The 25,044-nt window shown below is 40.4% G+C and overlaps 1 protein-coding gene across 6 annotated transcripts in view; it reads left to right on the top strand.

Moving 5' to 3' along the window:
* Positions 1–24,837, top strand: part of LOC139625460 (trichohyalin-like) — a 95,310-nt gene extending 70,473 nt beyond the window's left edge. For all 6 annotated transcript variants that reach the window (XM_071485454.1, XM_071485452.1, XM_071485451.1 and 3 more), the window contains 7 exons: positions 672–783; positions 12,682–12,791; positions 13,203–13,277; positions 14,362–14,455; positions 14,558–14,598; positions 19,954–20,056; positions 23,379–24,837. In XM_071485454.1, the coding sequence (XP_071341555.1) occupies positions 672–783; positions 12,682–12,791; positions 13,203–13,277; positions 14,362–14,455; positions 14,558–14,598; positions 19,954–20,056; positions 23,379–23,777 (934 nt within the window). In that variant the 3' untranslated portion in view covers positions 23,778–24,837. The remainder of the gene's footprint in view (positions 1–671; positions 784–12,681; positions 12,792–13,202; positions 13,278–14,361; positions 14,456–14,557; positions 14,599–19,953; positions 20,057–23,378) is intronic.
* The last annotated feature ends 207 nt before the right edge of the window (positions 24,838–25,044 follow it).

Below are 25,044 nucleotides of genomic sequence, written 5' to 3'. Positions count from 1 at the left end.
GCATCAATATTTTTACTATTCACACTGTTTTAAATTCTCATTTTCATATTTGTGGATAGATGTGTGGGTCAGCAGCGGGGCTGGTTTGTTTTGGTCTGTCTATGAGTGTGGACGGGGGTTGATAGGAGTGTTGAGGCGCACTGAGCGGCCAAAGCGCGGCTGTGGAGGGAGGATTGTGGAAATGGTAATCATTTGTCGTATTGATCCTGCTGTAGCCAGGGCAGCTGGCACACACAAACTCACTCGCACGCATGTACACAGACACTAACTGACTCACATACACACAGACACTCAGTTGCGTGGCAGGAATAGACCCTTTCATATTGATCCCCTTCACATTCCCTTAGCTCGGCTGCCACACACACTCACATATACATATACACACACACACACATACTCACAAATAATCTACATTAAACACTCCTACAAATCTGGATTTTTTTTTTTATTGGAATTATATTACATATTGGAATTAAATACTTCAAATGTGTTTTAGGAACATTCACAGAAATAATTAATGTGAAAACCATTGAAAGGTTGAATGAGTTTTAAAAACACATCTAAGATGTCAGGATGACTGATAATGAGTGATGGATTTTTTTTTTTTAAATACTAAACTTGTTTTAGTATATTGTAGTAAGAAGTTTCATTGTTTTTCTTTGTGCGTGCAGGTCAATGGCTATGAGGCTGGAGACGGAAGTGGCAGAGCTCAGGAAGACCCTTCAACAGGCTGTCAATCAGAAACTCAAGGCAGAGAGAGAGAAGCAAGGTGCACAGGACCAGGTAAATAAATACACAGCAGACCTGAGTGACACAGCCTTGGCAAATAATTCGGAGTGTTTGTTTAAAGCGGCTTGGAGCGCGGTGCGGGTGAGGTGTTTGTCATGTGAACCATTGAGACACTCTCTGTACTCACAGAAAGCTACACCAATTTTACAACTTCATATCAATTAAACCTAATTATCTACTCCTTTCTGCCAGTCAGCGTATTGATTTTTATTGCTGAGACTTACCCATTTTGCTAGGTTAAATATTTTGAGCCAGTTCTGCTGTACTGCATAAACAAGAATACTAATACACATAGGTTGGGGTGTACTCTCCTCTCCTCTCTTCCCCTCTCCCCTCCCCTCCTCTCCTCTCCCCTCCTCTCCTCTCCCCTCCTCTCCTCTCCTCTCCTCTCCTCTCCTCTCCTCTCCTCTCCTCTCCTCTCCAGTGTCTTCCTCTCTTCTTCTTCCTTCCTCTTCCTCTTCTCCCTCCTGCCCCGCTCCCACCCCCACCCCCACCCCGTGCTTTTTTGGTGATTAGTGGCATATATCCGGTGCTACAGCCTGGATTATCTTGTCCAAGAGAGGGAGGGGTATCTGCGGGACCTAAACCTGGCAAGGTGATTTGGAGTGTTAATTCCTGGGAGTAATATTCCCTGATATTCCCTAATGTTCCGGCTGGGAGCGTGGGGGAATCTCTGGGGAGAGCGGTTGTCAGAGCTGAGCTGCCGCTGTACAAAGGCAGAATGGATAATTAAGGGTAAAGCCAGGATGGGGAAGTGATGTTCATTTAGATTCGACAAACTTTGAATTCAGTCGAAAGCTTCCGTGCACCATGGTGCTCTCTTGGATCTTGATTTTGCATTTTGTTCAGTCTTCTCAGAGTTAGTCCTTTTCTCTCCTCCTGTCTGCCTTTGTTTCTTTCTCTGTCTTTCTGATCTCCTGCCCTCTTTCTGTCTTTCCTTCTCTTTCTTACTCATGTTTTTCCCTGTCTTCCCCTCACTCCATTTCTTTCTTTTTCAGTTGCTCTCCTTCACCTTACTCTCTTTTTCATTCTGTCCTTGTGAATAATGCAGCTCACACAGCGCAGCTCTCCTTTTTTCTCCCTTAACGTTCGTACACCAGGGTTTAACAATAGTGATTGCCCAGGGCCAGTAAGACACTGACTTAGGCCAGTTGATTGGTCAGTCAGTAGCCAAGCCTGTGCTGGCAAAGAGTTCATCTCTTTCTGAACTGTTGAAAATCCTTTCATCTCTGCCTTTGCTGTGCGACTGGCCATCTTTTCTCTGTTGTACAATTTCTGATCAAACATATTGCATGATATGTCAGAGTTAGTCAAGGCTCTGTCAAGACAGGAGTCTTGCATTAAGTAGACATAGCAACGGGTTCCACTGTATGTATTATAAAGCACAGAGGTCTGTTTTTGTATTTGAAACAAACAATTTCCTTGAGCTGAAGTAGGGGCTTATTATTATGGATGCTTGGAATAATATTAATATTAATCATAATATTAATGATCGTTTTTTTCTCCCATTAATATATATCAGAATATGGTTTTAAAAAAAGCATAATCTAATGTAAAATAATTTACTTGATTTTCAATACAATGAACTGTTCCACCTTTATGCATCAAAACTCTGATTGAGTTACACCATTGGTCAGCCCAATGCCACGTGATGAAGTCACACCACAAACAGTTTCTATCAGGGGTTGTTTAGATCCAGACACCTTAGATTAATAGGTGAACAAACAGTGTCTTAACAGAAAGCGAGACAGATGAGCGGACACACACACACACACACACACACACACACATACACACACAGCAGAGGAGAAGATTTCCAGCAGATCATCACACAAGGTGATGGTCCTTTTTTAACGTCATCATTACAGGCGAAGTGCTGCCCGTCTCCAGGAACACATAAAAAGCTCTACATTGTGAATTCACAGTATTATAAAGATCAGCTCTACCTGTGATCTAAAAAAGAGCACAGGAGCAGACTGGAGGAGAAATGTGCTTCTTCTGTGAGCAGCCAAGCTACTGGTTGCGCGACACAGTCGGACTGGTCACTACTTCAAAGTTGTTCCATTATGTTACAACAAAAACAGAAAAACATGTAAATGAGAACAGCTTTACTGAAAATGTGGCTGTACTAAAATACTGTACATGTGAGCACAGAGAGTAGGAGAGAAGCAAACAGATAAAGGGCTGAAACCGGCTGACATGGCAGAATGCAAATACAACACAATGATGTTGCGGTTCCACAACAGGTTTCAACTATGTCCTCAATTTTGCACATTGACCATACGTGGTCCAGCCATATACTAGATTTTGACCTCGACTTGTTTAATGAAAATTGATTTAATCATATCCTCAATACAATTTTACTTAAAGTCAGCAAACAACGCTTTACTGAGCTGATGAATCTTGAACCATTTTCACTATTTGAAGGGATCTTCAGGTCAAGTTTCTCATTGTTTAAGAGTTTGATACTTTGGGAAATATGAATATTGTCTATGTGGCAGAGAGTTAAATAAGAAAGATTTATACTGGTCTCATATCTGTTCAGTAAATATGAAACTTGAGCAAGCATCACTTTTTCTGGATAAAAACTGGAAAGTGAGGGAAACCACAAGTCTGGCTGTGATCAAAGGTAATAAACTGCATCTATCGTCACCTTTAAAGCTCACTAATTAACATTTTTTTATATTTTTTGTTTAATCTGGGGGAAAGGGAGCTTTTCCCAGAGTTTTTTTTCCACAGAATCCCAGGCATCTAGCAGAGACTCAAGGAAGTCTCTGCTCCCAGCCAAAAAAATAGCCCCATTATCATTGGACAGAACTAGGCTGGGTGTTTTCCTCTGTCTCCTGTCTTTATGCTAAGCTAAGCTGACTGGCTGCAGGCTATATAGTCATATTTAACTGAAAAATATGAGAGTGGTATAGATCTTGTAACTCTTGTAACTCTTGGCAAGAAAATGGAGAAGCATATTTCCCCAAATCTGAAGCTATTCCTTCAAGGGAGTGATATTGCAACCAGATACTGTGTGTGTGTGTAACAACAGCAAGCATTATCTAGTCACCATGATACTAAAGCAGACAGCAGAACCTCCTGTCAGGTTAATGGACTGACAAAGTAGATGAATTCAGAGACTTATCAGTGTCAGTCATGGACTTACTATTTATGAAAAGCTTTGTTTACTGGACAACAAAGGCCCTTTGATACTTGATGTTTTTAAAGCTTTTAAAATCATTGCATAGCTTTAAATGATTCAGTCAATTTCATACTTTTTTTATTTACTTTACACCTGTAATTGCAGTAAACTGTTGGAAGTGTGTGTGTGTGTGTGTGTGAGTGTGTGTGTGAGTGCAGTTGCTGCCTGGATCCTTTGCTCATACGCAATCCCTCACATTTCCCCTTTGCATCCCTGCTGTCTTCCATCATCTCAACAACAGATGAGTTTTTCAATGAATTTGCCTCCAAACAGTGTTTAAACACCTGTGTGATGGCCGTTCTGACTATGACTCCTTCATTAGGTCCCAATCTCAGTTATTGACCAGCAGAAGATGAATTATCCGCTGGTGAAAAAAATCAAAGGGTTTGAAATGGTAAATGGTACACTACAGTGGCCTATAGAGGAAATCTATATTACAAATTGCCTCGGTGCACAGTAGCTGAACCTCAGATAGCTCTGTCTTTTTCTGTGTGTATGTCTTTGTATGCAAGGTGTATATGTGTGTATTTGTAGTGTGTGTGTGTTTCATGCTGAATGTTGTTTGTGTTTTCTGGGTCTTTTTAGTGTCTCTGTCTTTTCTGATATGAGGAAAAGGATTTGCATGTTATCTGCTGGTAAATTTTGCGCTTGCATTTTTGCTTCTCAGCACGCATGCACACACACACACACACACACACACACACACACATACACACAAACACACTTCACTCGATCCTGTCCCTCTGCATGAGTCCAGTTCAAATACAGTCATGGTAAACATGAGAAATGTTTTTGTGACTGATCAGATCCTCCCTCTCTTCTTTTTACTCTCCCTCACTCTCTCTCTCTCTCTCTCTCTCTGCCACACACACACACTCACACATTTACAATCATAGTCATTAGTTTGTTTACCTCAGCTTCTTTTAACATGGAGTAAAAGATTTCAAACAATTTTAATGAGAATTCGCAGCAGAGTTTTCAGATAGCAAAAGTTTACGAGTGTGTTTTCATGCCCATAAACTTTTCTTAGTTGCCAAAAATCTTTAAAACTATTGATGTCATTTTACAAAAATACAATTAGACAGTAGCTTTTAATCACTTTGAGTCAGTGGGGGGCTAGGACTGGTCCTTGCTAATCACAGATAGCTCCAAGCCACAGTTTAATTCTGTACAGTAGTGGGGACATGGAGGTCGGCAAATGTTCATTTACTTCAGTTTCCTCTTTGTCCTTCACCACTTCAGCAGTGATAGGCAGCGATCGACTGCAGCTGCCTAATCTCTAATCATTTCTGTGTATGATGCACACATGTACATCTTCACCTGCAAGTGGCTGCGTGGGTGAACTTTTCAAACATGACGGAGTACTGTTTTCATTTTGGTGATGCCAGACAGGGTTGGTCTCTGGAACAGTCTTATCTGTTCATGGATCTCACTCATTATACCTGATTGAGGCCCCAAGCCTGGCCTAATTAGCTTGGAATGACCCACACTAGATCACAGCTTTTACACATATACACACTCGTGCAGGTTTGATGAGGATGAGGACAGATAAATGAAGCTCATTTGTTTAGTTGATGAATCAAGAGATGTGGACCAATTGTCTGACTGTTTAACCATAGAATGGACTTTGTATTTGTTCAATGTGTGTGTGCATGTGTGTCCTTGTGTCCCATCAGTCTCTAACACAGCTCATTAAGCTACAGAGCTGTAATTCATTTGAGAGACGAAATGGACAATCAAACAGATAAACTAACCACACTTTCCTCATGTTGTCTCTATAACTTTCTGTGTCCCTCTGAGCTGTCATACACTGTCTTCCTTCACCAAGAAGAGTTTTATTATATGTGTGCGTGGATGCATTATAATGTTATTGTACTTTATGTTTTATTTGTCAAAGTTTTATTTGTCACATATCAAGGCACAATGTACAGTAAGCAAAGCAGTGAAATGAGGGTCAGCTTGAGCAGCAGGGCAAACAAAGATATTATGAACAATATTGCATATGGTGTGAAATATTGCGATATTCAGGATTACTGACCTAAGCCTAGTAGGAACTCAGTACAAAACTTGTGTGTAATGGTTCGTGGGATGGGTATATGAATGAAGGCATGATGAACTGGATTTAAGACAGGACGTTTTTGTTCACAAAATTTGGGCTCAAAATGTGTCCTTCTTAGTTCATTTCAAATAGTCAGAGTCACAGTCTTCACTTTTATTTGCCTGTGTGTTTGTGATCTCAGCCAATGACACTTGAGTAAAAATGGATGAAAATGAGTTTTTTGAAAACCTCACCTGCCACTCTTTTAAGAGTGTCTAATTTATAAAAGTAAGTAAGAATGCCATTATTATAATTATTCAAGGCCAACCTTTAATCATCTCACCTTAGCCACAGATTTGACTCAAAAAAATCACTCTCAATCTCAGAATTAATGAATAAACTTATTAGCCTGAAGCGGAATGATTAATAACATAAAAAAGGAAACCTGTGAAAGTTCTTTTACATTTCAACATTTTGACAAAAAAGCATAATTTTTCTTATTTTGTGAGGTTTTTTTTGTACAAACGTCATATCCTGATAACCCAGAATCACTGAGCTTTATGTTGCTGCACTGTATTATAAAGTTAACCAAAGTGATATTGGCCTGTTTTTTTGTTTTGTTTTGGTTTTTTGTGTGTGTAGAATTTGTGTCATATAAATCAATCATCAAAATGATTAATTATATATATGAACACCCCCAATCACTGTATTATTTTATTTTCCAATGTTTTATTAAGGTGTTGAAAAAAGACACAACTAGGAGAATGAAATGTACAACCTTTACATAAGAGCTATTCACAGCAGGGCTGGCTGTGTTTTTCCAAACTTGCTGTCTCAGCTCATCACTAAACAATACGGCAACAATAAAAACTTAAAATTGTTCTTTTGTATTGCTGCTGTCAGCTAAGCACTCCTGCAGGCTGGTCACCTTAACACGAAAATGCCTGCCACTCTGCCAAATGGGAATCCCTCACATCCAGAAGACATTTATAGCTTTCTATTGTTGGAGGTGTCCAATAAATACAGCATTCTTACAAGTTGCATGACACTATCGGCGTCTTTTCTTCAGTAGTCCCGCTGCACTGTTTCAGCCTGCACTACTAACCGACCCTAACTAATGCAGAATCAGTGGACTAACACTATGAAATTGGGTTACTTCTAAGGCTGGGTATACTAGCGTTGAATTTGGAACAATACCAAAACAATATCTTTCACAGTTTGACTTTTTCATTTTTAATAGCATCCTTTTTTGACTGATGAAAGAAACTAAACCTCTCAAAAATTGAATGTTATCTAAAAACAAAAATCGTTAATACAGCCTGAAATTGTCAATATTTTGATTTAATTTAGAAACTGTCAAAGACCAGGTAAAGAAGATTATATAGCTGAGCAAGCGTTCAGTGCCAGTTTTCTGTGAGTGACAGTTCCTGACATTCACTGCTATGGACACATTTCAGGCTGCGCCAAAAATAAAATTAAAAAAACTAGCCTGAGTTACTTCTACAAGTTTTCCGTATAGATATAAAGGATATGGGGGAACTTCATCTAGCTAGGAAGTGGCTGAGAAACTTCTATGAAGCCTTGTAATGTAGTTGTGCCCATGCAGGCTAGATGCAAGATAGGGGACTTCAATAATGGCAGCCACTGATAAACAACCCAGCAGCATGCGTAGGAGCGTGTGTGATGAAAGGGCTCAGGGAAAAGGAGTCAGGCCATGCAGCAGCAGACGAAGGTAATTAAAGAAGCCATCATCAGCATCATTAATATGCTAGATCTGCTGTGGCCCACTGACTAGTCTAATGGAGAACATGTCATCATCGTCACCATTAGGGAGAGTGGGACACACACAAACACACGCACACATGGTCTTAATGTTGGGTCACGCCATGATTATCACCATTAAGCCTAGAGTGAGAAGACCTGCTTAGGAAACCTCATTCTCTCCTGCCATCGCACAGGCACATGCACATGCACACATACAGTACACACACACACACAGACACACGCTTGTAGATCTTTAATTCAAACCCTGTGAGTGATAAGTATGCATATTTAAGTGATGTCAAGCCTGTTGGGTCTTTTAATTAGACAGAATGAATGAATGTTTTATAAAAACGTGTTTAACAATAAATGTGTTCATTAATTTGATGAGAGGATGTGCTCTGATGAGCTGAGTGGAACAGAGTAATGGCTCATATTCAGCTCCGCTGGTTTGATGGTGATGGTAGCAACTACCAGGCTGTTTTGCTCATCTTCATGTTTCTCTCTTTACCCAGAAAAGTTAACTTTGAGTCATGTTTATCCCGTGACGTTGGACAGTTTGGTCTCTTTTGGTGAAAATGCACTTTTTGTCCTGTGCGGCTAATGTGCAATGTGACACCAGTCCACGGCTCCATGGAGAATCGAAAAGATGGAAAATCCATTAAATGTTAAAGTCACCTACCTTTTTTTTTTCTTTTGTCTACAGGCACGCTTTGTGGTTTGTCATGAAAGTAAATCAGATGTAAAAGTTCGGAAAAATAATATCATGAGTTCAGAAAGTCCATCTTGGATCTATTGTCAATGAAAGGTGTGGGCTGTGGTCTGGACAACTCTGCCTTATTTTTTATAAAATAAACTATCAACATGATAAATACTGTTGAGGCAGCTGTAAAGACCGAAAATCCTTCACCAGCAGCGCAGTAGTAAACTCATATTTTCTGGCATAGAGCTGAGAGGACCAGCGGTATCACCAGACCTGATTATAAGTGTGTCCCAAATGCATTTTGTTGCCCCTTTTAGCCCCCATCATCTGCTAAAATATTTGTGCAACAAAACCAATCTAAATGTTAAGCAGGTATGCTACTTTACTCCTCCCCCCTCTTGCAATCGCACCTCCTTGTCCCTTTTTCCTTTTTCTCTAAATGTCCCCCTCTCTCTCACACTCCCACTCTCCCCCTCTTTCTCACACACCCTTTCACTGCCTCCCTTGACACTGTTGGAAACAGAGTGACGGTGTGTAATTTAGTCCTAATCACAACATCAGACTTGCGCTGTGATTTACATCCCTCCACCAGCCGAGCCAGTCAGACAGTCAGGAGGGAGATGTTAATGTGAGACCACAGGTAATTACTGTCATTACAGCACGCCACAGATCCTTGCCACTGTGTGCATGCGTGTGTGTGTGTGTGTGTGCATGTGTGTGCAGATGTTTTGTCAGTGTTATTTTATTTGTATTTTTTTTAGCTTTTGGCAAGGTACAGTTGAATGAATATATATATATATATATATATATATATATATATATATATATATTTTTTTTTCTTTACATGAAACAATGAAATGTGTCAAAGTAATTAGTAATTACAATTGATGTGTGTACTAAAAAATTTAATTGAATAATCTTCTTGATATGATTTCATTGTTCCCACGGTTTTTCTCCATTTCTGTATTTGTTGAAATGTAGCTCTTCCTTAATCCAAATGTAATTAAGAGTGAAATTCTTCATCATGTCATAACGTTTGAATCACTGATTATGTCTCACTGTCATCTTCACAACTTCCCTTCACATCTAGGGCAGCCTCTTCATTTGTGTTCTTGAACAATCATTCTCTTCTTGAACTGCACCTTCATTTTTTCACATTATTGTGACAAATGATAAAGTCACACATCTCACTATTTTGTAAGTACTAGACAAAGGATGACCTTTTTGTTTCTTGTTTGACAAAAGTATTTCTTTTTTAATCAAATCTTATTTTCCACTTTAACAAAGCCAGTGAGCATACCATACCATCATAAGTACTCCACCCACAACACTAAACCAAACTAAATTCGATTAAAATTACACACAAGCACACACACACACAAAGAACGAACCGTCCCCAGGACCTGTGGAACAGTTAGTGTAGGCCTATTAGATGGATGTGATGTGGGTCAAATATGCAGCACACAACAAGAAACCATGACAAATACAAAAATCACAATAGACCTTTCATTACTTCAGCCGCTGAGAGCCACATATTCACATTCACCTCTTTAACCCCATTTATACGAGCCGTTCATAACTCCATGTGAATAACATCAAGAAAAGTTAGGACCAGTTGTCCGATGGTCGGAGTGTGTGGGGACTTCCAGCATACTGAAATCTACAGACACTATTCACTTCTGATATTCAGGGGCCTGAAGTGAAGAAACCAGTGTGGTCGCAGACAATGTCTCTGACACATCCGTCAGTCCGGAGGCGACGCTCTGCCAAAAGTGGGCAACGGGGGGCACGCCCGTGCCATGTGAAGAAATGTGCCAAGAGTCTTTACGTACACAAGGTGCCTGAGGCATCATCCATAACTTTCATGAGATTTGTTGGTCTGTGTAGAGTCAGTGGTTATAGCTCCTGTCTGTGATTTGATTGAAGAAAGTTCTGCAATCTGATTTTCTTGGTCAGTAAGGACTGGGCCTTGAACTGTTGAAATAATATCGTTGGATGGTCCTGTGAAGAACTAAGAACTCAGGGCGCTGTTTGAGGATAATGTTGATTTATGTTTTGACCACTTCACATTATAAAGCAATTTCTTCTGAATACTTAGCTACAAACGCAGATTGTAGCTTCACAAAATTGTCTTTTAATTCATGTAACTTGGGCAGGTGTGCTTTGCGTTGATTGGAGGCAAATGATGTAGCATTGCTCCTGATAAAACCTTTAATCAAGTCCCAAAGTATTCTATGATTAGCCACTGAGACTATGTTTAAGTTTTTCATCAAATTGAGCCTTGAGTTCCTCCCATTCAACAGAGTGGTGTTGAAGCACCACCTCGCTGAATGAGAGTTTATGCTGCTACCACTGAGCAGAGCACAGCTTTGTGATCCGAAAGGGCTACGGGAAGCAGAGTAACGTTACATATGCCTTGAAAAGATTTAGTGGATGTGATTCTGTGATCAGTTCCTGAACAGGATTTGTGCTGGCAAAAGAAAAGGAATAGTCTTTAACTGATGGGTTTGGTCAGTCACCAAAAACCTGTAATACGCTATATGCCCACGCCTGTAAAGCAGAGGACGCTTTGGTCCATCTTTGATTTTCAGGTGGTGTCCATTGCCTGATCGGAGGCCTGTTGGTGTTTGACTGTAAAGTTCCTATAGTCCACAGTGAATCTCACTCGCTTGCTGTAGATGGTCGCTGGTTCTTTCGTAGTGACCTAAAGAATGGCTTGGTAAGTCGAAAAACATAGGACATTGAAAATGAGAGTGTGGGGTCTTTCCCTGCTGTTGTGACCATTGTAGATCTGGTTGTCTCCCGTGACCTCCAGCTTCTCGGCCTGGAAGGACGGGAACCGATCAACTGGGTAACCTGATCAACTTAAACTGTCTCTGTAGCCCAGGACTGATGTTGTGCAGACATTAAACAATGGCTTCTGTTAGATAGAGTTGCAAATAACTTAAAAGCTTTTGACCTCAGGCGAATAAAAGCATGTTATTTTAACTTTAGCCATGGGGATGCACCAGCGGCAGCCCTCTAACCCATTTCTCTTCAGTTTGAATATATTGACACAATTTTCAATCACCAACAATCAACAGAGACAAACAGTTCATCTCTGTTTATTTCTCATCTTGATGATGCCTTTCCCCACTCTTATTAGCTCTTATTTGCTCGTATTCGCTCATTTTCTGTCTTGTGTTTTTCCACTGAAGCCATGATGATGAATTGAAGGGTAATTGTTTGTCATTATCTCTTTTTTTAATTACTCTACCATAGTGCTTTTTTCCTATTGAGCTCTGCTTCTGCAGAATCCACTGTCTTATTGTCTTTGTGTTACATTTAACACTGTGGTGTTTTCCTGATACACTTTAATGGGAAAATATTTTGCTATTCATATGGTATTGAAAATACACATTCAGACATGCACACACATATGTGCGCAGTTGATATTTGGACAGTTTAGGTTAATCATTTGATATTTTTGGATACTCAAATCATGGCCCACATATTGGAAACTTTTTTCATGTTTGCCCGAGTCTTTGTGCGAAGATGGCATGGTATATCAAGGTGTTTCCATGGCGATAAGGGTAATGTGTCAGGGTCCCCCAGACTTTAGGTCTGGAAAGGTCCTGACTGATAAGCAGAATGAAAAAGTCAGCAGTTTGGCCAGTGCTATCCCATCCCTGTTTTCACCCAACACCAGTCTTCTCCTCTCTCCAGTCTTGTCTTCAGGCTGATTCTGCTCTACCCCATCCTCCATTTTTCCATCTTTGTAGCTGCTTAATACCTCACCCTGCAATTTATACCTGCATCTGCAAATACCATCCCTTTCATCCCCCATTATTCTCCATTTACCTAATTTTTCTCTTGTGTTGCTATTATGTTCTTATTTTTGACATTTATTGTCACCTTTTCTTTGCTTCCCGTCTTAGAGCTGTACTTTTATTTAGTTTCTTTAATTCACACCTTTGGCTCTCTTCACCCCACATTTACACTGTGTGTGTGCGTGTGTGTGCATATAGACTTAAAAGTTAACTTAATGTGCAAAGGAAATGTCAGATGCTAATATTGTCATGATAGAAAGCTGCAAACCTCAGTTTAAAATCAAGTATATTAAAACAACAATGGGGTGAATATTTAAAGCACAACCATTTAAATTGCGCTATAACTACATATGTTGTGATAGAACACAGGCTGCTTGACTTTATGCTGTAGGTGGAGACTCTTCGGTCTGAGCTGGAGGGGACACGGTCTGACAATGCAAAACTTCGCCATGAGAGCCAGCTGGTCATGACGAATGTCAACCGTTGGATTGCTGAACAGAAGTATGAACACTGTTCCTATTTCTCTTCCGATTTCTATTTCCTTTACATTGGCATATAAAGAAATCATAAATAAGGAAATTAAATGCAAGTGTTTTTCAGTAAATTTGGGTTGATAGTGTGTGTAATGTAATTGTGAATGTTATTTGCATCAGTGCTGTTATGTGTCCATAGATTTTTATATGTTTCATACTGTACATCTGTCACCCATAACCCCCTGTACATAAATACAATAAACACTGCAACACTTATTTACAAAAGAATCTATTTCTGAGTTTACTGCATTTTAACATCCATTTTTTATTATGACAAAGGACACTGTTCAACCGGCAGGTCATAATCTCCTTCAAACTGTTACGTGGTGCAGTTTTAAAACTCAGTATTAGATTTTAGAAATCTGTCTTTCTCTTTCAGGGCTTCCAGCGAGAGCCTCACTGCCCAGATGAAGGCCCAAAACAAGGTGCTGCTCATTGCCACCGAAGAGAAAGAGTGAGTCAGAGTGAGATTTTTAGGTATAAGTACTAGTATATCGGTTTTTTGTTTGTGTCTGCCTCAGCTAAAGATGACTAAAGATGGGGGGGGGGGCTGCTACACCTGCAAACAAGGTCACCTTTGTCACCAGGAGAGAGCTGGTTATTGTAGTGCATGTGTGTTGGTGTGTTCAGGTGAACTCACTGTCACACTCACACCTGACCTGTCTCTCTGCATGTCTGCATCATCATGACACACACACACACACTCACGCAGTGCACACACAGACTTGGGCGTGACATATCCCTCTTTCCAGAGATCAAAGCGGTCTAGCCGTCTTCTGTCATCACGCCCCCCTGCGGTGCCATACCTCCCTCAGCCCCTCCCAGCACCACCACAACTGTCTGTGTCTGCTTTTTTCTCCCTCTCTCTCTCTCTCTCTCTCTCTCTTTCAGCTTACATTGTGTGTTTGTGTTTGTGTGTGTGTGTTTTGTTCTTATGATTTTGTTATGATAACCTGTAGCAATGGTAACAGTCTTTCTACACCTGGAATACACTGGCTATGTGCATTCTACCCTGAACAAAGCTCATGATGTGTTTCACAGAGCGTCTCCTCCTCATCCTCAGCACCTTCCCTCAATATTGCATAAATGGGAGATTTCTACTTCCATTCCTGTAAAATAGTTATTTCATTTTCCGTGTTGTAAAGTGCTAAAATAGTAAAATAAACATCTAAATAAGAATTTTTAATAGTTCTGGAGTATGAGAATAGGTGGCATTACAAAATACTGAAATACATAACAACAATAATAAGTGACAAGTGGCAGCAGAAATATAGCATTTCATTATAATGGACAATGTTGTGTGTGTGTGTGTGTGTGTCTGTGTGTGTGTGTGTGTGCGTGTATGTGTTGAACTGCTAGTTAAAAGCTGTTCTGAAAAGAGAGAAACACAGACACCACTGCAGTTGCATGGCAGAATATTTTGCCTGCCATGTTAGCAAGAGTCTCTTGATGATAATAGGTGTCTGTCTTTCTCTACGTGCCTCTCTATGTATATTTTCCTGTTTAACTCTGTCTCTGTATCTCCCTCGCTTTGTCAGACATCTTCAGGAGGCTAATGACACATTGAAGGTGGAGGTAAAGAGACTGAAAGAAGTGGCGCAGGAGAAGGAGAGAGACATGGAGCGCTTCAAGGTGAACAAGTGCAGACTGGAAAAGCAATGAACTACAAATAGGAAGAGACAAAAGAGAGTCGATCACAAACAGGTTTGTTTTTCATTTTATAATTGTTTGCAGGCCCAGATCCGAGACCGGGGCGTCTGGCAAGATGAGAGAGCGTGAGTCATCTACATGTGTGTGTGTGTGTGTGTCTGTGTGTGTGACTGTACACACAGTATAAGTGCATGCGTTTGTGTGCGTCCACCAGCTGATCAGAGTTAAGCGTTCACATACAACAAAAGCGTTGCCCACCATGTTTCACTCTTTCACACACAATCTAGCCCGAACAAAGCTGATGATGATAATAACAGCGGGAGTGCCAAGTTGTGAATGAAACACCCTGTGGGCCCAGACACCTGTGTGTGTCTGTGTGTGTGTGTGTGTGTGTGTGTGTGTGTGTGTTATGTCTCTCCTTCAATCTGAATACGTTATTCATGCTGGGCCTTTAACAATGATTACACTCCAATCAAGGGCCCATCCTCTCCTGCTTGCCACCCCCATGGCTGTCAAATAGCATTCATCAATAGAGAGGAGATATATTTATTATGTTCATTAAGGCAATGAAAATGAATGTGGCACAGATGGGATTGGGTGTAGGATGGAAGTGAGAAAAGAGGGGTGTATGTGTGTGGGAGAGGGTGCTTGTGGGGGCACCTGCCTGCAACAGCACTCCCCATACCCCCAGTGTGACCCCCTAAGGTCTGCCTCATTAGCAACTTCACCCCTACCCCACCTCACCCTGTTTTACACACATGCACACAGTGATGCCGCACCCCTCCCCTAACGAACCACCAGGCTCAATTTCCAAAACGGATCAGATTTGTTTTGACTGGGGTAGGTTTCCAATGCTATTCAAAGCTGTCAGTCATTTTAATGATATCATTAAGGGGCCACGACAGAAAGATGAATCGCTTTTCTTTGTCTTTCCCTCATAATTGCGAACGAACGAGAGAGGGACAGAGTGAGAGAGGCAGTTCATATAGATATATGCATAAGAGGGGTTTGATTGAGCGAATATAATAACATAGAATGAGATAAAAACAGTGAATGAAAGCCTCTTCCATAGTGTCTCCTCGTCCATTCTCTTTTTCTCTCTCTTAACTTCATTATTATGAGGATTCCTAATTTATTTCATTTCATTATTGAACTCTCCCACCACCACCAAACACACCTACCCAAAATGCCATATGTATGAAAATCATACATCTATAAGGCAACAGATGTGTCATGATATTTGCATGGCAGCCATATACATTCAGTGTATAAATCTCATTACTGGTGGCAAAGGGGATATCACCACAGTGTCTCCACTGTCACTATCACTGACAGCAATCAACACAGCATGAAGGTTTTGTCATTAGATATGCCTTTATTAAAGAAATTTATTATGATTATATGGCCTGCTGTTCCATAGCAGCTGGAGTGTCACAGCTTCACGGTGTGGATGGAAATTTAGATAAAAGAAAGAGGCCACTGTTATATTTAACATAGATAAGTTGTAGGTTTATGAACAAAATAAATGCATATCAGCAAATTTAATGATGTTCCTCAGAAATATGAAAAATTTGCAGTTTTTACTAATCATTTTCAGTTTTGTGACATACAAAACTAGTACTGGGAGATTTATTATGACCCTTGTATGACCCTAGTGGCCTTGTTGGCCCAAAAAGACTTACTGCAACAATGTTGCTGCAATTTAGAGCATGAAATATCATCACAAGTAGTATCTCAGTGTCACAGTGTTCTGAATCTTTCAGTCATATTACACACTTTCATTAGCAGATAGAGTTGTGCAGTTGTAATATAATTGTAGATTGTACCATCTAAACTTGTTTAGACTTGTTGACCATGTTTGCATACAAATTGACAAACAATAGTTTAAGCATTAACAACTAAAATTGGTTGTAATCATAATTGCACACTGAAGGCACTATGTGGAATACAGATCTTGATACCAATCAACAACCCAATCAGAAGCCCACAGATCATGGTCATATTGTTCACTGGACCTATGGAAACCTTCTCCAAGGTGCATTGTATGGCATTTTCCTAACCAAAGGAAGGGGGGTGCTACTTATCCCTCCTTTCCCTCCCTGTCTCCCCTCCAAAAGTGCAAAAACAAGAAGAAACTCTTACAACAACATCCACAGTGATAAAATTGCTCCTGCATGGGTCCAGTTTTGCAAACCTGCATCCGCAAAGCTCAGTATCAGAACCAACCCATTCCCCATAACATTAATTAAACACATTGGCTACACAGTCACTCACATTAAAATTCATGTATTTAAGCAGGACTTGATGGCTGGTCTGAGGTTATCTGTCTTCTTACATCATGTACTTTCTCATTTAGATGTGCAACTCCTACATGTTATTACTGTAACAGAGAGTGACCCAAAGATAACTGACTTTGCAGCTATCTACCTGTCCAGGTATTTCAAGCCTGCCCCATTGCTTTCAGTCAGTGGTACTCTTACTTCTGAAATGATGAGGGGTGAAAGGTTGCATCACAGGCATTCAGAATTAAAAAAAAAAAAAAAATCATGGCAGCTCACTAGGCTTGATAAAATCACACTGGTTTCGATGTGGTACAAAAAAAATCATGCCTGTTTTCTGCTTTTTTTATTTCACCTGCTGACCACCTGCGTTTAGCGCAGAGCCCACGCCTTTTACCCATGCCCATGCCTATGAATTTATACAAATATATTTCATTACACATAATTTATACAGGTTACCTGCAATTACCCAAACCTTCTGCAGAAAGCAATGCACAGCTGGAGGCTTGAATCTGAAATCCAAATGTAAATATTTTATTCTCCAGTCAAATTAACTAAATGATTTCTTGTCAAAGTTATGATCATTTCACCTCAAAGTATCTCAAATGATATCTGAAAACATTAACATACCAGTGCACGTTGAAATGCACTAAGTAATGAAAGCAGAGATTGATGCTGTTTGTTGCCGTCAGCATTGACTCAGTGACTGTCTGACACAAACACATGTGGGGGAAGTGCTCATAAAGCATCAGGCTTCATCAGTCGCACCACTAACGAACCCAGAGATCACAGCGGCAAATTTGTACAAACACAGAGAACTAAAGTGACAGAGAAACAGAAAGAGGAGATAAGAGGGAGACTGCGAGAAGAGAGTCAAGTCTTGCATGAAATTTACAGCAATATGAAAGCAGTAAATAAGAAAGATGAGAGTGAGATTGGAGCAAGAGAGGAAGCGCGTAGTTTATTGCCTAGTTTAGAGAGCATGGCAGCTTGGCTTTGACACTAATGACCGTAATTATACACACACTGATTGGGTTAGGCTGCTAATTACACACAACCATGTTTGCGTGTAAACACAAGAACACATGTTTACACAGGCGTCATGCCAAGCACTCAGCGCATCGCTGCCTTCTCACATCGGGTGCATAAATCTCACACAGTTGTCTCAGCAGCAGTGATGCTTCATGATCTGCTGAAGACCACATTACCATCGAGGAAAGAGTTTAAATCATGTGAAGAGTCTGTGGAGATGTGGCGCTTTGGATTTTATGGAGTTGGATTGTGCTCAAAGTTTACGCCTCATGTTTTTCCTTCACTGTAGCAAAGGAAACTCATAGAACTCATCTTTTAAAAGGCATTTACAATTTGAAAGATCAAAGGAAATTTCAGCATTTCTCCTTATTAATGTTCTTTGTGTCATCATTATGGTGTGAAATTAAAAGGTCTGTAAGGGTCAGTTGCAATTATGTTCAGTTTATGAATTTCATCTGAAGAAAATGAGGTTTCTTTAAAAATGTTTACATTGGCCAAGCTAAATTAGTTAGTTGGATAAAAGGCAGTGATTCACATGGTGTGTGTATAGATTTTTTTCCCAAGTGAATTCTCTGGTTCACTTTCTCTTTGTGCATATAAATCATATATATATATATATATATATATATACAGGATATGTCCAGTTTCTTGATATAGATCTTTGCATTTTTTTGTCTTTATCATTAATATATAACTGAGACAGCGATTGTTTAGTGACGAATTTGACTCACTGGATTAATTCTCACTGCACATAAACAAATATTGTGCATCAGTCCTTTACTACTTTGGTTTTGTTTGGAAAATGTTTTTACTCAGTGTATTGTTGTGTGTTGTAACTCAGTACTGCATAATTTTGTATGGAAAAACCAGATCTCTCAAAAAAAAAGTACCAGTATACTATAACCGATCCTCTCCAGAACCAAAAGAGAAATCTCAGTCAAGACAGTGCTGGGATAAAAGACTGAAGAGCATTTTTAGGCAGTGGTGTTATGGTCACTGTTGTGTATGTTGTTGTTATTGTCTCTCAGTTGAGGGTTACCATAGATGGATACAAATACATGGGAGCTGAATTGTTAAACTAATGAATCTCATAAAAATGTCAGTTCACATATTAGCATCTCCCTCAAGTCTCTCCTCGGATCTTAAATGTTTTAAGTTGTGGCTAATAGAGGCAAAAGGGTGTGTGTGTGTGTGTGTGTGTGTGTGTGTGTGTGTGTGTGTGTGTGTGTCTGTCCGTGTGTGTGTGTGTGTGTGTGTGTGTGTGTGTGTGTGTGTGTGTCTCTGCTCACCCACATTTATGATGCATTTATTAGCTTTTCGATGAGCGCATGCGTCTTCTCAACTGAAGCAAAACGGGACCATCTTTCCATCCGTTGTTCTGATAGAAAATCCCAGCTTGCTCTTTTACAAGAAAATTAACATTGGAGAGGTACAGTGGTACTTTAATGGGCTAAGAAGTCTTCAATAAAGTATTTAGAAGGTTTTTTCCAAATGCTAACTGGACAGGTTCAGTGGGGCATGAAAGAAAGAGCGTAAAGCGGGGGCAGCAAGCTCTTCAGCCCGTACAGAGCACCATTATCCACCGTCGTTAATTTAATAGACATTCCTTAGTCAGCCCTGGGTCTGAAGATAGCAGACCCTAACATTTGTTTGTCATTTCCCAAACATTTTTAATAAACAGTTAAAATCTTAAATGGCTTCTTGTACTCTTAATGTTCCCTGGCTGCGGTGGCGTTCGTGTTGTTTTTGTATTTTTTTTTTTTTTATATGCGCTTTCATATATAATTTAATGATTCCTGGAACCCATTTGCTCACCCATCTCCTTGTTTAGTAATAAGTTAAAATGAAGATGGTTATAATGAAGATGATGTACGCCAACTTCTTTATGCCCCAGATTTCAGAGGACATTTGATTGAAACGGTTTTGCAAGGCAAATACAAATCGCTGTACAAAAATACTGGAGTTTAAAAGTTTACCACGGTAGACGCAAGTGTGTACTTAATATGCTCTTCATGGTACATGACAAATGAGCCGCTTTCAAGCAACATCAGGAAAGCAGAGTTTTTATCATTCTCCTTTCTTTCAGTACTACAGGTACTAGGATTTAAAAATGTCAAAGTTAGTTTCTGATATATGTTTGTTTGTATGCATATGGATATTGTGTTACAGCATGGAAAATCAGAGTTGTGTGGCTCTAAACCTCAGCAAAATCGAGGAAATGCAGACCAGACTGCGAAGCAACCTGGAGGCCATCGGAATGCTAAATCAACAAGTAAGACCGCGCGCGCACACACTCAGACACACGCGTATATACAGTCCTGACAGTCCTTTTACCCGACAGATAGAAACACACACCCACACACAGGCCCACCTGCTGTTGAGCTCACACAGAAGAGGAAGCTTTCATGCGTCCAACTTCAAACGCACACACGCACTTTACACACAGGCACACAGAGGCATCCATTTCCTCTTCCTACGATAAAAGTGAAAAGTCGGCAGCGGGGTTGGGGTGTGTGTGCAGTGTGGGGAAGGGGGGACAAATAGTATCGGGAAAAAGCAGTGACGTTTCTTTCCACTGGTAAATGATTTCCCTTTCATGAGACTGAGAGAGGGATGTATATCAATACAGCCGTGCTGATCTCTCCATGACAGCATAGGGAAATGGCCCGCTGTGATAAAACAATGTGGGGGGAAAAAACACAGAGGAATATTCTCAGGAAAAGCTGACATTTTTTACTGTGTTGAACTTCACAAGAGTCAACAAATCACCAAAGGAGAGACGAATCAAAAGTACTCCTCAGCCCCCTCAGTTCTCCAAAACTCCAGGGCCTGGGGAACGGCTCACCTGACTTTTGTTAGTTTGTGGAGTGGCCCGCTGATTGACGGGCTACGACGAAAGCTTGCACTTATTGAAGTTTTAATGTAGTGTTGTGTCAGTGAAAAGGAAATGGCGTTAGCTGCATGTTTGAGGCAGAGGAAGGCGGAGGAGAGGAAGAGACAGACAGAGGGAAAGAGAGAGGTGTTGTTTAACAGGTCAGGTGTGTAATAGCACCTCTTAATCTCTAGTGTGAATCATTACACACATCGATCCAACATGGACAGTCCACACACACACAAACATACAAGCAGAATTGGAAAGAAGGATATAGACAGTTCATTTACACAGGGCCATTCCCTTCACTGTCCACTGGACACATAGTCACACACACAGTTGCACACACTTACAGATATCAGTAAAAGAAGCTGAATGGAATGTCTCAGTTTATCTGTGTGAGAGGCGTTGGGTTATAAATCAGGTCTGTGTCTCTGCTTTGGATTAGTCTCATTCACTCACAGTCACAAACTGGTTTAGTACTGTTTCTCCCTCATTCTCCCACAGGCGCACATTAACACTCACTATACATCACACACGCAAGCTTGATTTCCCTCTGACTGTCAGGCAAATTTCATGCAAACTTTTGAATTGTCACACAAAATTAAATGTGAAATAAATGAATTTCCATCGACTGGGATAAAGATGAAGATCAGAGAGGAAAAAATGAGATTCCTCCAAGACTTGATTAGCATTAGGCAAGCTGTTTTTTTTTTTTTGTTTTTTTTTTTTTTTAGTGTCAACTAATGTCCAGTGTGTTTCATGATGCCATGCAAAGATTAAAAAAAAGATACATGAGGCAATTTTCCACCTACACAAGCAGCTGCAGGTATGACATGGAGGTCAGCATGGACAGGTTTTCTCCAGTATTTTCACATTTCAAAAACTCACACACTTCACACACCAGCGTTCTCCAGCTCAGCTAAATGTCATTAAAAAAATAAACTTAAAAACTTTTTTGCCAATATGTGGAAATTTGCTCAAAGTTTGCTGTTTCTATTCGTCTTTTTCTAGCTCAGTAATTTTCATAATTTGAATTAAAATACTTGGATGGAAACTGAGCTACACAAAGTGCAAACACACTCATGCAGCAGCATTAAAAACACCCCCTCTGTGTCTTTCTGTCTGTCTCTTTCTTTCATTCTCCCCCACTTATACAGATTCTTTTCATCCAAACATATGCGCACCAGTTCACCCGTACTATGTGAAGGTTGAGGAGACAAGCTGTGATTTTTAATTTCACCCCCCCTTGCAATTAGGAAAGCGTCCAGAGACACCAAAGACCAGGAAAATTAAACAGGTCCCCTTGAATATACAGTTAATTATAAATGTCAGCCTCAGTGTTTTTTCTTATCTAGAAATTATATTGCTTTTGGCAAAACATAAAATGAAGGCACTGTAGTATGTTTGCCTGCTGTAGATAGTAAATACTCTTTAAGCATCTCAGGATAGTTTTGACACATCGACATGTCATTGGCTCGTCGAGGGTTAAGCTTCAGACCCAGCTATTTCTAGTCATCACATGTAATACATTTGCCCATATTTATTGAGTGTGCATGTGTGTGTTCATGTGTGAGTGTGTGTGTGTGTGTGTGTGTGTGTGTGTGTGTGTGTGTGTGTGTGTGTGTGTGTGTGTGGTGTCTGGAAGGGTAATGTTAGCGGAACCATCCGGAAATGTGTCTGTCTCATCTCCGTTTATGTTTTTCTCTCTCCCACTCGCTCTTTCTCTCTCTCTCTCTCTCTCTCTCTCTTTCTCACACAAACACACACACACACACACACTCGCACACACACACAAAGATATACGCGCACACATGGCCAGACATGTCGATGTGACATCATTCTTTAACCGCAGCTTTCACACAGATATACACACGCACTAAAAAACAGATGTGGAGAGTGCAACTGTCATTACCCGACGTGTCTCTTTGTCTCTCTGTTCTTTAAGTTCTTATTTTACTCTTCCTCATAGCTAAAAATACACTATTTTAAATGTTTTATTCTCTTTTATCTACCTTATCACAATTTTTGGACTGGCAAGTTTTGCATATAATTACCATGGTTTACAGCAAATACAAATGCTTTTTTTTTTTTTGCTTTTAAAGCCACTTTTTAGCTCACACTCCTCCCTGCCTTTACCCAAATGTCCTTGTCAAAAAACAAAACACCCTCAATTTAGCTAGTCTGTAATTGTGTTTCAGGGAGCCCAATCATGTTCTGACGATGTGCGATTTGTTTTGTGTCACGGATGATTTTGTGTCAAATCGACCTCTAATGATCGCTCAAATTGGTTGTTTTCATGTAGAAATTTACACCGTTGCATGACTCCCACTTGCAACCATTTCAAACTGTGAACACAATACTCTCCTGAAAACCCCCCTTGCAATTTTCCATTTGCATTTCTGTTTCAACAGGCATGAAAGCAAGTATGAAAGATGAATTAAGCATATAATGGGATGTCAGCTACTTCATCAGCATGATGGCTGTTGACTTTTGATGGTTGATATTTATTGGTAACGTGAAATTAAGTTTTGCAGTTTTGTTGATTTAGCTAAATGAGTGTGATGTTTTAACTTCCTCGAAACCCCGCCCCCCCAAAAAGAATTGTCCCTCTTCCTTACTCCCTCAGTCTGTTTCACGGTCGCACACAAAGGATTCTTTTCTAAATTTTTCTTCCTCTGTGCATATGTCTCTTTCAGTGTCTCTTTCTTTCTCGCTCCAGCTAAACGCCCTCAGCGGGGAGAATAAGCGGTTGCGCAGGCAGCTGGAGCAGGAGAGGTCCAGGCGTCGACAAGTGGAGCAACTGCTCCCTCCTCCTCCCACCTCCCAGCACTGCTCCTCCATCCACCTACCCGTCTCCTACAGTGCCCGCCCACCTCCTCCCTCCACCTCCCTTACCTCATCCCTTCCCCTCCCTCATCCCCTGAGCCTGGACCCAGCGACAGGGGACACTGATAGGATTCTAACCCAAACCAAGATGAGTAGAGTTGGGCTAGAGAAAGCAGGTGAGTCCCAGGCTTTGTCTGAAGCGTTCTGGATGAAGCCAGCTGCAGAGCGCTCTGTCTCTGCCTCTCTGGAAGATGCTTGGTCTGGGAGGACAAGCAAGGATCTGACCAAATGAAACCCCCTAAAGACTCTACCCTGTCATGACTTTTTGACCTCGAGCTCCTCACCGGGGAGCATATTCAGTATGAGGTTAATGTCCTGCAGGTCAAAGTCAAGTCCCTGGGTGCTTTTTGCCTGAGGGGTGCTCCAGAACCAGCAGATGATGGAATTTACTCAAATCCTCAAAAGTCAACTCAAACATGTATTTCTACTATGAGGAGATTTATTCTGATTTATTCAAAAACCGTGACAGTTTTTGTAGATTTAAAATCTGACACTATATATAAAAAACGAAAAAAACTATTGATTGCATCCTCCAAATGCTACCATGCTCCAAGCAGTGGTAGCTTAGTACATTGCCAGTTAATTATTCAAATAATGATCTTGTTTTGAAACAAAACTAAAGCACTAAACCCTAAAATTATTTTAGTGTCTGCACTTATTGAAAACTGAAGCTGTTCTGATGAACTATAATGAATCTAATTCAACCCAAATCAGAAAATGAGCTTAACAGAACAAGTGATTAACTGCAAGTGCTCAGTGTTGATGAATGTGTCTTTACACTGGAGATGAGTCTTGCTTTGGATAAATGTGGGATGGCACATTATGAGTATCCACAGACATGCCTCAGATGTGAACGTCTGTAACACAGTCTGATTGTGCTGCAGCTGTGCGCCATGTGTCCTGCATCTACTGTGGTGAATGTGGCCGTGTGTCTTTATATGTGAGTACATCATGTGTCTGCGTGCTTCTGTCTCTCTGTAAGTGCCTGTGGGGGAGCATGTGCTTGTGTGTGATTGAGTAGATTGGATGTTTATATTGTAGATGTTTTATGTTTTGTTTTAATAGTCTAAAAAACTATTTGTTGGTTTTTCCCTGTTGCTGAGAACCAGTGCGGTAATGATGGAAAAATAAAAACAGATTCATTTGTAAGTCATCGCACAATTTCCCCCATTTTTATTTCATCTGTCAATATCCCAGTAATATTTTTTATTTTTTTTTGCCAGTTGGAAGCTTGTAACAACAGATTAGCAGTGCTACCTGTTAGTATTGCATAATCCTTACAGTTGACTGCTGAGATACACAAAGATGGTGACCCAGGTAACATTGCTAGGCAGCAAAACCATTATCTAAAATAATGTAAAATGGTTTTGAAGCAATTACAATGGCGCACTCACACACACACACACACACACACACACACACACACACACACACATGCATACTGTGTTGATTAGCCTTTCTGTTTGCATCTACAGGTGCCTCTTTTTATGTGCGTATAG

The sequence above is a fragment of the Trachinotus anak genome, unplaced genomic scaffold (assembly GCF_046630095.1).
Source record: "Trachinotus anak isolate AG129_WGS33_773 ecotype Australia unplaced genomic scaffold, CSIRO_AGI_Tana_v1 ptg000009l, whole genome shotgun sequence".
Taxonomy (NCBI): Eukaryota; Metazoa; Chordata; class Actinopteri; order Carangiformes; family Carangidae; genus Trachinotus; species Trachinotus anak.
This window is presented reverse-complemented; position numbering and strand designations above follow the sequence as displayed.